The sequence below is a fragment of the Chinchilla lanigera genome, unplaced genomic scaffold (assembly GCF_000276665.1).
Source record: "Chinchilla lanigera isolate Chin_1 unplaced genomic scaffold, ChiLan1.0 scaffold00005, whole genome shotgun sequence".
Taxonomy (NCBI): Eukaryota; Metazoa; Chordata; class Mammalia; order Rodentia; family Chinchillidae; genus Chinchilla; species Chinchilla lanigera.
The window spans coordinates 19,890,847-19,902,888 of record NW_004955406.1 but is presented as its reverse complement, the minus strand read 5'-3'; the positions used below and the strand labels follow the sequence as shown (position 1 = coordinate 19,902,888).

Sequence of the window (12,042 nt, the reverse complement as noted above, 5' to 3'; positions counted from 1 at the left end):
AGAGACATAGTTGAGGGTGCAACAATAAATTTATAGTGGTTCTAATTTACTCTGCTCCTGTCCTAAATAGTCCTAGGGGAAGGCATGAAGATGGTAAAGGCTGGAATGGTTGAGTTTTGCTAGGCAGCTGCAATATAAAGCAATGAGGTAAAGAGATGAAAAGAACAGAGGACAAAATGTTTAAAATGACTGATAAGGAGTTCTGGGAGAAACATGATCCACTAGAATAAAATGCAGGAGTTAAGGAACTTGAGCTCTGTAAGATGGAAAAACATATGCTAAAGGAATAGAGGAGTAAAAAAATTAACAGCTGGGATATATGGTCACAGACTCTTATATTAAAATTCAATATTTTTAGAGGAGAGTAATTTTGGTTGATGAGTATGGCCATGGGAGTATCTGACCAAAAGAGAGTAGAATTATAAACTGGTTCTCCCTAGCTGGGCATGGTGGCTCACACTGTAATCCCAGAACTTGGGAGGCTGAGGAAGGAAGACTGTCACAAGTTTGAGGCCAGCCTGGGCTATATAGTGAGTCTGAGGCCAGCCTGGGCTATACAGTGAGTCTAAAGCCAGCCTGGAGTGCAAGACTCTGTCTCAAAAAAAAAAAAAAAAAAAATTAAGGGTTATAGAAAAAATTAACAGAGACATTGATTATTGGGAGTCTAAATTTTGGATAAGCAAGCAAGAAGAAAATACAGAGGAATGACAGAAAGTAGAATGCTCTATAAAATATCAGATGATTAGAAGACCAATTTTACACGCAATTTTTAGAAATACTGATTTAGGAGAATAATGATCATTAAAAGAATGTTGTACTTAATTACCCATCTTCTGGCAGTCCTTCTTACTGCCTCTTCTTACCTCTCTTCATCTCCCACCTCCCACTATGCCATAAAAAAGAACAATCAGCCTCCACTTGAGGGGGCTGCTGAAGGATACCTGAATAAGATGCTCCTAGAAGTTGTGGACAAGCTAGAAAGAAAAAATCACCCTATGAAATAGAAACTAGTAATATTATGAGACTTCATCCTTAGACTAACCCGTACTAGTATTAAAATAAGAGTTATTAAAGCTATTAAAATAAGAGTTATTAAAATAACCCATGCTAGTATTAAAATAAGAGTATTTTCAAAGCCTTGGCCAAGGGATAAGGTATATTCTTAAAAGTCGTATGTCTTAGAAAATTAAAATCTTATCTAATTTAATAAAAGCTTAGCATGAATATAATTTAAATACTAAGTATGAAAAGAAAAATATAAAATACTTTTATATTTTTATATAAATAAAGTTACAGTAAAAATTTTATCCATTGTTATAGTCTGAACATGGTTTTTATCCTCCAAAACTTATGCAGCAGATTAATATCTACTACTGGTTATTGTCTGTCCCTTCCCAAGCCTATGTTAAAGATTTATCTCCATTGTAATGTATTCAAAGGGTGGAAATTTAATCCAATTACGGTGTTTAAAGTTGGGAACTTTGGGAGGTGCTTAGAATTAAATAAGGTTATCGGGAGCATCCATAACTCTAGTGGTTTTACAAAAAGGAGGAAATATCAAAAGACATATACACTACACATACATCTTTCCATGTGCTGCTCTCCACTGCCTCTGAACTCCACCAGCAAGAAGATGTTATCAACAGATGGGGCCTCATGAACTTGGACCTCCAAAATGGTGAGCGAAAATAAACTTTTCTTGAAAAGTTACCCAGCCTATGGCGTTGTGTTTCCAGCAAGAGAAAATGACTAAGAATTCATTATTGTTCAACAAATGGATACATTACATCTAAGAGGTATACTAGTTATTATGGTATAAATTTAGCAATTTAACAGGGATTATATGTAAGGTTTTTCAGAGCTTGGATAAACTGTCCTTTTGTATCTTACTCACTTTGTTCTGATTCTGTACTCATTAAATCACCTGATGATCACTAGGTTTCAAAGGAATTATGATGCCTAAGGCAGTGCTCTAGAGCACAGGTCTCAAAATTTTTCATTAAAAAGACCATTTTACTAATCTATATTATGTATATTACAACATATATACATAAAATATTGAAAAGGGTTATACATAAATAAACAGAAGTTTTAGTATGTTCTTCTCATACTCCAATGCTATAATATAGATGCCACTTTAGCAATCGATCTTCTAGACAGTGAAAAGGCATAAATCTGACTAAGTTATAATCTGGAACTATATAAAATAGTTTTATACAAGATGATAAGATCAAGTTTCTGATTCTTAAAGAACTGAAATCTTTACAATTCCAAGATAGTAGGACAATGAACACATAAAGTTTCAACATTTAGGTACCAGACATGTTCCTATATGAGCTAAACAAAATACTCTTCTAGTGAAGAAAAGCACACCTCAATCAAACAACACTGATCGGAAGTCGAAACAATGACACTATGGAGTTTCTCTTTCCCTCGAAGTGGAAATTATCTCTAGTGACTACTCACCTGAATAAAACGTGTTGATTTTGGCAAGTTCCTTTTCACAGGTTTGGAAAAATTTTTCTTCAAATTTGGCAAAATACCTCTTAACTGTGTCCTCATCTGTAACTGAAAGGCAAGAAAAATAATACTTAATGTCAGAAGGCTAACTGGGAAAACCAGGGAAATAAAAATTATTATTTTCTTACTCTTCAAAATGACAATTTCTACATGTATTTCTCTGAAGAAATAAAGAATTGTGAACTATATCAAGATGACATTAATCAAAGTCCTCTTCAGAGGAACTCAACCCTTTAGTTGAATGATATTCTCTAAAGCTGTACTACTGTAAAACTTACAATGTTGGAGCAAAACGTGGTCTAATACCAAAAGAAGAAGAAATTGCTGTAGATAAGGGTAATCAAAGAAGATTCAAGGTTTTGGGAGATGAGCCTAGTAGGATTCATTTAGCAACAAATTGAGTATTTCAAGGAAAGAAAAAAACACAAAAGCTAAGATATGAAAACCTGAGTGTGTAGCATGTTTCTAGGAAAAATAAGTTGATTTTATTTCATGCTAAATTTCTATCTACCATTTTTACGTTGGGTATATCAGACAGAGAAAGTGGTACAGACTGGTAAGTACAAATCAGATGTCCCAATGTTTCAGGAGCCGCACAAATAACAAAAACAAGTTGAGCAAGTGGATGACTGCAAGTGTGGTGATAAATGGTACCTAATAACTTCAAAATAAGAAGTAGTATACATTTTTGGCAAACTGAAAAGCATATGTCTGTCTAGTTGCTGGCACATGGTAATATGGGCCCAGTTTGTTATACCTTCGAATACTTTAGGAGATATCATAAATCCAGATATCTTAAATACATTGTGTGGGCCAATCAATATATTTCTATGTACTACTTCTACTTTGTGAATTTTGTCTTATTGCCTATCAATCTACTAAATCCCAAAAGCACAGAATACATGTACCTTCAGGATCCCCAAAACGAAAAGAATAAATTTTTCTCTAAGTGAAATTTCACTAGATTCTCCAGATGCCAATCATAATACAGAACTATCCTATTTCTGCATCTCTCAGATAGGTACTCATTGAAATGTGTGGAAAAAGGATAGTGTCCTTTCCATAACCCAGAGCTCCTAAATCTTACTGCAATCCCAGAAACCCTTAAATAATAACCTGGCAAAGAGAAATGGTATTTCCTTCAGCAATATGTAAAACACTCATAACATACAAATTCATAGCACTAGAGTTTTTTTAAAAAGCAAAGCTGAAAATAAAGTTCTAAAAAGCATGTCAAATCTATTCAATTAATTTGAATAACATAAATGTAAGAAACAGCATGGCACAAAATTTTTACTTATATATGATTACTTCTCTATTTTATATGCTTTAGATCTAAGCACACAATGCATAATTCTATTGATTTTAAAGAAAAAAAGGGATGGCGACTTTAAGTTTCTCATGAAAATTTAGCAACTTAGGTGCAATTAAGGATATAGCTATACAAGGTCAATGAGAATTTTTCAAAGCATTAAGCAGGCCTCAGCTTTTTAAAGAAAAGGTGACCTTGAGTTAAGGCAGCTCCATGGTAACAGATGCTGCACTTCTAATAGCATCTATCTATAGCTGATTTAAAATAAGAGTTAATAGATGATTTTACTTAATTACTTTTTTCATTTTTATTTGATTCACTATTATTAAGGAAGAAAATTGAAAAGGAAAACATGGGTTTGGTCATATTTATACTTATCCCACATTAACAGACAATTTTCATTAATATAGTGACAAAGATAAAATTATTCAGTAAAGGGATTATTTAAAATACTTTCTGCTCATTATTTTAATATATATATAAAGGTTTATATAGCTAGGGTTAGGGCTCAACTATATAAAATATTACCAAGACCTTAAAAATAAAAACATCCAGGCCTCTGAGAAACTAAAACATATATAATAAACTTTGTGTAGTAAAACAAGCACATTCTACAATAAATCAATCTTCTATGAATTCTTCACTTTTTTATTTTAAAGAGAAAAAAATAAGAATAACAAAACAGTTTCAAAACAGGTTAGTAGGAGAGTTACAATAATTATACACTGCATATTGTTATCTTTGAGGTAACTATTCAGAGTATAAGATATAGGCACGATATCTTGTTCAAACTGCTTTATCTAAAATGCCAGCTGTCTGCAATCATTTTCTAACGAGTTAGAAGAGGTTACGGTAAGGTTACAGCAACACTGAGGAAAAATAGCTAACAAAGAAAAGGTGTGTGTATGGGGAACCTATAAACAAAATAATGAAGGATAGTGTTCTTGTACTCTAAGATTTTAAAAGACCTAGCAACATACTAAACCTGAAGTACACTACTGGGAAAGGAATTAGAAAAACACAAGAGAAAGAACACAGAGTCAGGAAATAGGTTGGCATATACTGTATAGGGAAATTTAGATTATATAGAGGGCTCCAAATCAGTAAGAGTGTATTATACCTGAAAAAGTCCTTCTTAAACATAATAAAACATGATAAAGGGAACGATACCACAAAATGAAATGCCTCCATTCTACTATGTACGATCAGTAAACTTAAAAGAGAAGCGTAAGACAGGGAAAATATACATGTGCAGTACTTACAGGATTCATACACAAAATTCTTTAGAAAATTCTTACAAATCAGTATTAAAATATAGTTAATGCTGTAAGAAAAATGGGCAATTTAGAGCCATTCAGAAAAAAATAATAAACGTCCAACAAAGAAATGTAAAAAAGATGTTCAACATCCAGATGTCATATAAATGCAACTTTTGAAAAATGGAATATAATTTTTAAACCATCAGACTAGAAACAATTTTAAAATAGTGATACCATTTTGGCAATGAGAAGGGTAAATGAACACTCTCACCTCTTGCCAACAGATATGTGAGTTTGTAAAATCTTTTACCAAGGCAATTTGGCAGTAGCTATCAAAATTTTTCAGTATGTTTAATTCCACTCACAGAAAATATATTCTAAAGAAATATCTGCACAAATCAATGTATTTTCAAGCACATTCACATCCCATTATTTTGAACAGTGATAAAGAAAGTGATGTTTAATATAGGGGGATGGTTAAATGATAACATTATGTACCACCACAGTAACTATAACAGTCATTTTTTAAAAAGTGGTATGAATACTACATCCTGGCATGTATGAAAAATCTCCAAGATACACTGTTAAGGGAAAAAAATTAATAATATGTGTAGCATGATCCCACTTATGAAAAATATGTACATAAATTAACATTCATTTATATATTCATAGAAAGAAAAATGGAAAGACATATCAAAATGTTAATTGTGGTTACCTCCTTTGAAAGAGAAGGATGAAAGAGTCTCATATTTTGTTATCTACAATTACTATACTGCTTGAATCCATTAAATGTTCATGAAAGAAAGAAAAATTATATTTTATAAATGAAGGATATTATTAACTGGAAGAGAAAAAGAGAAACTGCACTTCTAAATCTTCAGATTATACATAGTAAAATCTAACCAGCATAGCTAGTTGAAAAGACTATATTTGAACTTACAGGTACACTACACAGAATGATTAAGCCTTTCACTTCAGTTATGGGAGGTTGGTAGAATGCTGATTTACAGAACATCAGTTTCTATTATAAGGTGCTTCCTATAATCTACTTCCTGAATAATGTAGGAAAGCAGTAACTCTGAAATGGAGAACCAGAGAAATTCAGGGTTCACAATCAATTAGCCCAATTCTCTGATTTTGTAAGTGAAGAAACCAAAGTGCACAGAGTCTATACAACATGACTTACTTCCTCCTCTATATAACAAGTTTTATGGAAAAATGACGGTTTTTTTAATTACAAAAGAAAGAATACATGTTAACTATCTGAAAGTGAGCACTCACTTTTACAGTAGTACTACAGACTGAACTGTGCCTCCCCCAAATTCAAATGTTGAAACCCTAAATCTCAATGTGACTATATTTAAGGTAAAGGCCTTTAAAGACGTAAAGTTAAACCAGGCCTTCAGGTGGTGCCTTCATCCAGTAGGTGTCCTTGTAGGATGAGGAAGAAAGATCAGAGATCTTCCTTGTTCTCCAATCACACACAAAGGAAAGGCTATGTCTGCGGGCAAAGAGAGGCCTCACTAAAAATCAATCCTTTACCACCTTGATAATGGACTTTAAGCCTCCAAAACCATGAGAAAATAAATTTCTTCCTTTAAACCACAGTCTGTGGTATTCTGATATGCATCCTGATATGCAAGACTAATATGGGTTAAATATGTCCTGAATGCAGTAATCGGTCACAGTAATCACAAAACACTAAGCCTAGTTCAAAGAGAGCTGGTACAAGTTCAAATTTTAGCAAAATGCATCAACAATTCTAAGATTAGTATCGAAAGAAAAAGCTATAAAAAAAATCTCAAATCAGTGAATAACTCAGAGAACACTACTATAGGGTTACTTTTACTCTGAATTAAATAATTAAGTCAGAAAGATAGCAATACACATACACACACATACATATAAACACACTGATTTCTTTGTCATCTCTGTTGTGGTCTCACATTATGGAAGTGACAGATAGTTCTATCTATTCCCCCAAATTACTAAGTTAATAGAAAAGAACTAATCAAGATAAAATACTTCTACTACACAGCAATCACCAAATGTTTTTTACAGCAACTTTCGAAAGTATTTTAATTCTTGTATCATAAATGTCACCGAGCCTTCTCATGAAATCTCTGGGACAGAAAAAATGTGGGCTCTCCAAAATTAATTTTTTAAAATCTCTACTAATTCCACCATATAACTGTCATGTTCCATTCAAATTTTTAAAACTATTCTCAATTTCCTTAATTTCCAATCTGTGAGACATTGAGGGATTATGTCTCTTATTTTTATAGTTCATAGGCAACCTTCAGTTAAATCAGTATGGTGGAGATGCCACTACAAAAGGCCAGCAGCAATGTGTTCTTAATTCCTAGTACCTGCTACCGAATTGTGCCTTATTAAAACCAAATCATGGCTGCTGACATTTGCCAAAGGCCCCAAGTAAGTGGCACAGGAACGTCCTCCCTTCCCCCAGCACAATTATTCTCCTGGAGGTCTCCTGTCTCCCACTCCTTCCCTTGCTCCTAGGATTTGGTAGGAAGGTTTGTGTGCATTCATCTGCCTGCCTAGAGAGCTTGACCAAGTTACATACTCTAGGAACTGCCCTGAGTGTCAAGCATTTTGTAAGTAGGGCATGTATTCTGGTCTTCTCTGTCCTTCCATGTGTGTGCATGGGCATATGTTGTGGGTATATAATATATATTGTATGTGATAATATGGTCATATATTCTATAAAGATATGTACACACAAATATGAAGCTGGACCCCTATTTCATACATACACAAAAATTTAATCAAAATGAATCAAAGACCTAAAGTAAGAGGTAAAACTACTACAAACAATCTTCCTGATGTTAGACAAGGCCCTAGTTTCTTGGATGGGTCACCAACAGCACAGGTAACAACAATAAAAAAGTTGAAAAATTGGACTTTATCCAAATCAAACACTTTTCTATTTAAAAGTTACTAATCAAAAAAGTAACCCACAAAAGACAACCACAAAATGGGAAAAAAATATTTTTGCAAACTATACATCTAATAAGGGCTAACTACAGAGAATATACAAAAAAACAACTCAATAATAAAAAGACAACCCACTTTTAAAAGATGGGTAGGGTCTGAAAAGACAGATATTTCTCTTAAGAAGATATAGAAATGGCCAATAAGCCTATAAAAACATTTCAATGTCATCAGACGTTAATAATATACAAATCAAAACAAAAATGTGAATGCTAATTCATACTGAGTAGTACGGCTATAATGAAGATAGACAACAACAAGTGTTAGCAAGGATATGGAGACACTGGAACCCTAATATATTGCTGGTGAGTGTGTAAAACAGCACAGCAACTTTGTAAAACTGTTTGGCACCTCTTCAAATTAAAATATACAGTTGCCATATGACTTAATAATCCCACTTTCAGGTATATATCCAAAAGAAGTAAAACCTATACTCACAGAAAAACTTTTAAATGAATATTTATAGCAGCATTACTTATAAAAGCCCAAAATGGGAGCAACCAAATATCTAAAAAATGTGGCATATCCATACAATGTAATATTATTCAGTCATAACAAGGAATGATCTACTGTGCCATGCTATATTATGGATGAATCTTTAAACCAAGAGGAAAAGTCAGATTCTAAAATCACATGTTATATGGCTCCATTTATACTAGTATGCAATCTTGAGGATAAGCAAATCCAATGGAAAAAAAGGAGATTAGTGGGTGGCAAGAGCTGAGGGAAGGAGAAATAGAAAATAATGAAAATGTTCTGGAACAGACAGCGGTGATGGTTGTGTAATCTCATGAAAACATTAGAAACCAGTGAACTACATATTGCAAAATGGTAAGTTTTATGGCATATGAATTATATCAAAATATTATGAAAGTCCAAGTTTAACTCTATAACAGAAATATTGAAATTAAAGCATAGTCATTTATTCATTCACAAATATTCTTGAGCCTATTCTGCCAGGCTTTGTATTCAAAGCTAAGGAGATGATGAACCAGACAAATAGGGCTGGGGCCCTCATGGAGTTTGCCTTCTAGTGACTGAGGCAAAAAGAAACCCCTACAAGTACATAAAAAGAGTTCCACACTACAAAATGTATATGGTGATCAGGTGCGGTAGTGTATGCCTGTGTGTTGAAGTATAAGCCTGCAGTGTCAGCTCTCAGGAAGCCAAGACAAGATGATACCAAGTTTGGGCTAAAAGTTTATAGTAGCAACAAACATGGTGATGAGACAGAAATTAAAAGAATGGATGACCACTGTTTCTGGCCGTGTAACAGTTCTCAGAAAAAGAACTGTTCTTAGCAGATGACAATCTGAAGGATATGACTTCCAACAGGAGAATAGCATGTTAGGAAGAAAACTGGAAGAAGCTCACAATGTGACTTACAAAGGGTGATAATAGGAGTTAGGGTTAAATCAAGGATGTAGACAAAGGCCTTTCAGTGCACAAAGGCCATGTTAGAGTTTGAATTTTATTCCAAGTGTGATGGCTTTTAAGGAGGAATCTAAATAGTAGAAATAGTTTCGGTTGCACTAAATGATAATTTTAAATTTCATTTCCCAGAAAATTAATTGTTCACAAAAAAGAAGCATTCTATCCTTAAACAAATTTGGGAAACATAAGCACAAATAGGGTTAGATTGGTATCTCTAAGTTCTCAATGGTGACCAACCAAATCTGCTTCCCACAGTATCTGGCAATGTCTGGAGGTATTCTTGGTATTCAAAAGCATTTCTGGTTTGGTCTACTAGGCAGAGGCCAGGATGATGCCAAACAGCCTAGAATGCCCAGGACAGCAATGCCTTTCCCTGCCCCACCACTCTTCTAAACAAAGAAGTATTCAGTTCAAAACGTCAACACAGTACCCAGGTTGAGATACTCTGTTCACTCTGACAAAATAAGCTTTATTATGCTACATTAATAACTATGAAAAGAGCATCTCAAAGTTGGGTATAAGAATATAATCCTTCTTAGGAGTAGAGAGGTGACTAGTCAGAGGAAACAGAGGAGAAGCGCATTCATCAAAATCTCCAGGAAAAGTATTTTGGGGAACATCTGTTTGAGAGACATTAACTTTAATATCACTACACCCACCATACCGCACTTTAATTACATTCCATACACAAAAGCTTCTGTGACTTCTTAGTTTCTCCTACTTATGAGAGAGTTGATAAAAATTAAATTTGAGTAGCCTCTATCAAATACAGAAAGAGTATTTAGTATTATTGATTTCATACTTTTTAAAAAGTTTTTTTTTTAAGTGTGAATTTACAAATTGGGAATAATTAACTTGAAATTCTATTTTTCCCTCACGTGCTACTACATCAACAGATGGGTGGATAAGTTACATAAAGCATATGGTAAAGATTTCAAAGACAAAAATATTACTCTGAAATCACTGGTACAGTAAAATTAAGGACAAATTGGGAGTCATTCATTCAAGAAATATGGAATCCCTCTTATACACCAAGCAATAAAGCAGGTGTAGATACAATGATAAGCAAAATATACATAAACTCTGCTCTCAGAGACTACAGTCAACCTACTGAAAAAGACTTTAATAGTGAAACAGAAATACAAACAGAGGTGAGTTTTGAAAGAAAAGTATAAATGAGAAAAAAATAGCATGGAGACTTTATCCAATCTGTAAGGACTATGAATAGGGAGGTATGTGAGCCTCTAAAGTATCACGTGAGATGAAATCTGAAGGATAAGAAGGCATTCACTAGAGCAGATGTGGTTCAAGTAGCAGAAATGTCATAAAACAAAATGTTACAGAAAGAAAGGAACATGGTGCATTGAAGAACAGAAAAGAAGCCCTGCAGTTGCAAGGGAAGAGGAACAACAGTAACTGTAAAGGTCAGAGAGGCAACAGGCCTGATCAGTGAAGGCCTGCAGAATAAAGGTCAAGCCTTCTTCCTAAGACCAACGTCACATCTTTGAAGCAGAGGAGATAATTATGATCAGATATACTTTCTAAATTTGGGTATGTGTGAAGGCCAACCAGACTTCATACAGAAGACAAAAAGTGAGAGATCACAATAACCTGAACTAGGGGGTGAGCACTAGAGACAGCGAAGTAAAGACACAGTATTCTGAAAGTAAAGTCAATAAGTTTTAGTGTAGGATGGATGTGATTTTGTTGCCAATTACTTATATGAGCTTAAGGTAAATGATTCTCTGACTATTTTCTCTTTTAAAAATAAGGGCATTTGAATAGTCAGCTCAACCCCACATTTCATATTCCATAATTAAAACTATTCTCTTTTTTGTTTTATGTGTACTGACTTTATTTTTTATTTTGTTTATTAGTACTCATTTACAATACCCAATGATTACTTTCAATGTGGGTATGTGGTACACATATACGACATCTTAGTTCTTTTTTGTGTCCCTTTCCCTCCTGTTCATCTCTTTGTCCCCATGCCATTTGTAGTGTATCTATCTCCTTGTTTCCTTTTATCACCCTTTTTGCTCCTTATTTATGTTCTGGGTTTCTCATGTAAGAGGAACCATAAGTATTTAAACTTGAGTATCTGATTTATTTCACTTAACATTGTTTTCAGGGTGTGTACATTTTCCTGCAAATGACTCAAATTTATCCTTCTTTATAGCAAAGTAGTACTCTGTGTAAAATACCACATTTTCCTTATCCAGTTATCTTTTGATGGACATACAGGCTGGCTCCAAGACTTAGCTATTATGAATTGTACTGCTATAAACATTAGCATGCATATATCACTATAATATGGTGACTTTTAATTCTTTTGGGAAGACACCTAGTACGGGAACAGTTGGGTTGAATGGAATTTCTAGTTTTAGTTTTTCAAGGAATCTCCATAGTGATTTTCTTTTTTTTTTTTTTTTTTTGGTTTTTCTCCGGTACCGGGAACCGAACTCACGACCTTGCGCTTGCCAGGCAGGCGCTTTTGCCGCTGAG

At 33.9% G+C, this 12,042-nt stretch overlaps 1 protein-coding gene across 1 annotated transcript in view; it reads right to left on the bottom strand.

The window, feature by feature from the left end:
• Positions 1-12,042, bottom strand: part of Xpr1 (xenotropic and polytropic retrovirus receptor 1) — a 149,597-nt gene that overhangs the window by 78,106 nt on the left and 59,449 nt on the right. The window contains exon 3 of the mRNA XM_013503153.1: positions 2,467-2,568. Within this exon, the coding sequence (XP_013358607.1) occupies positions 2,467-2,568 (102 nt within the window). The remainder of the gene's footprint in view (positions 1-2,466; positions 2,569-12,042) is intronic.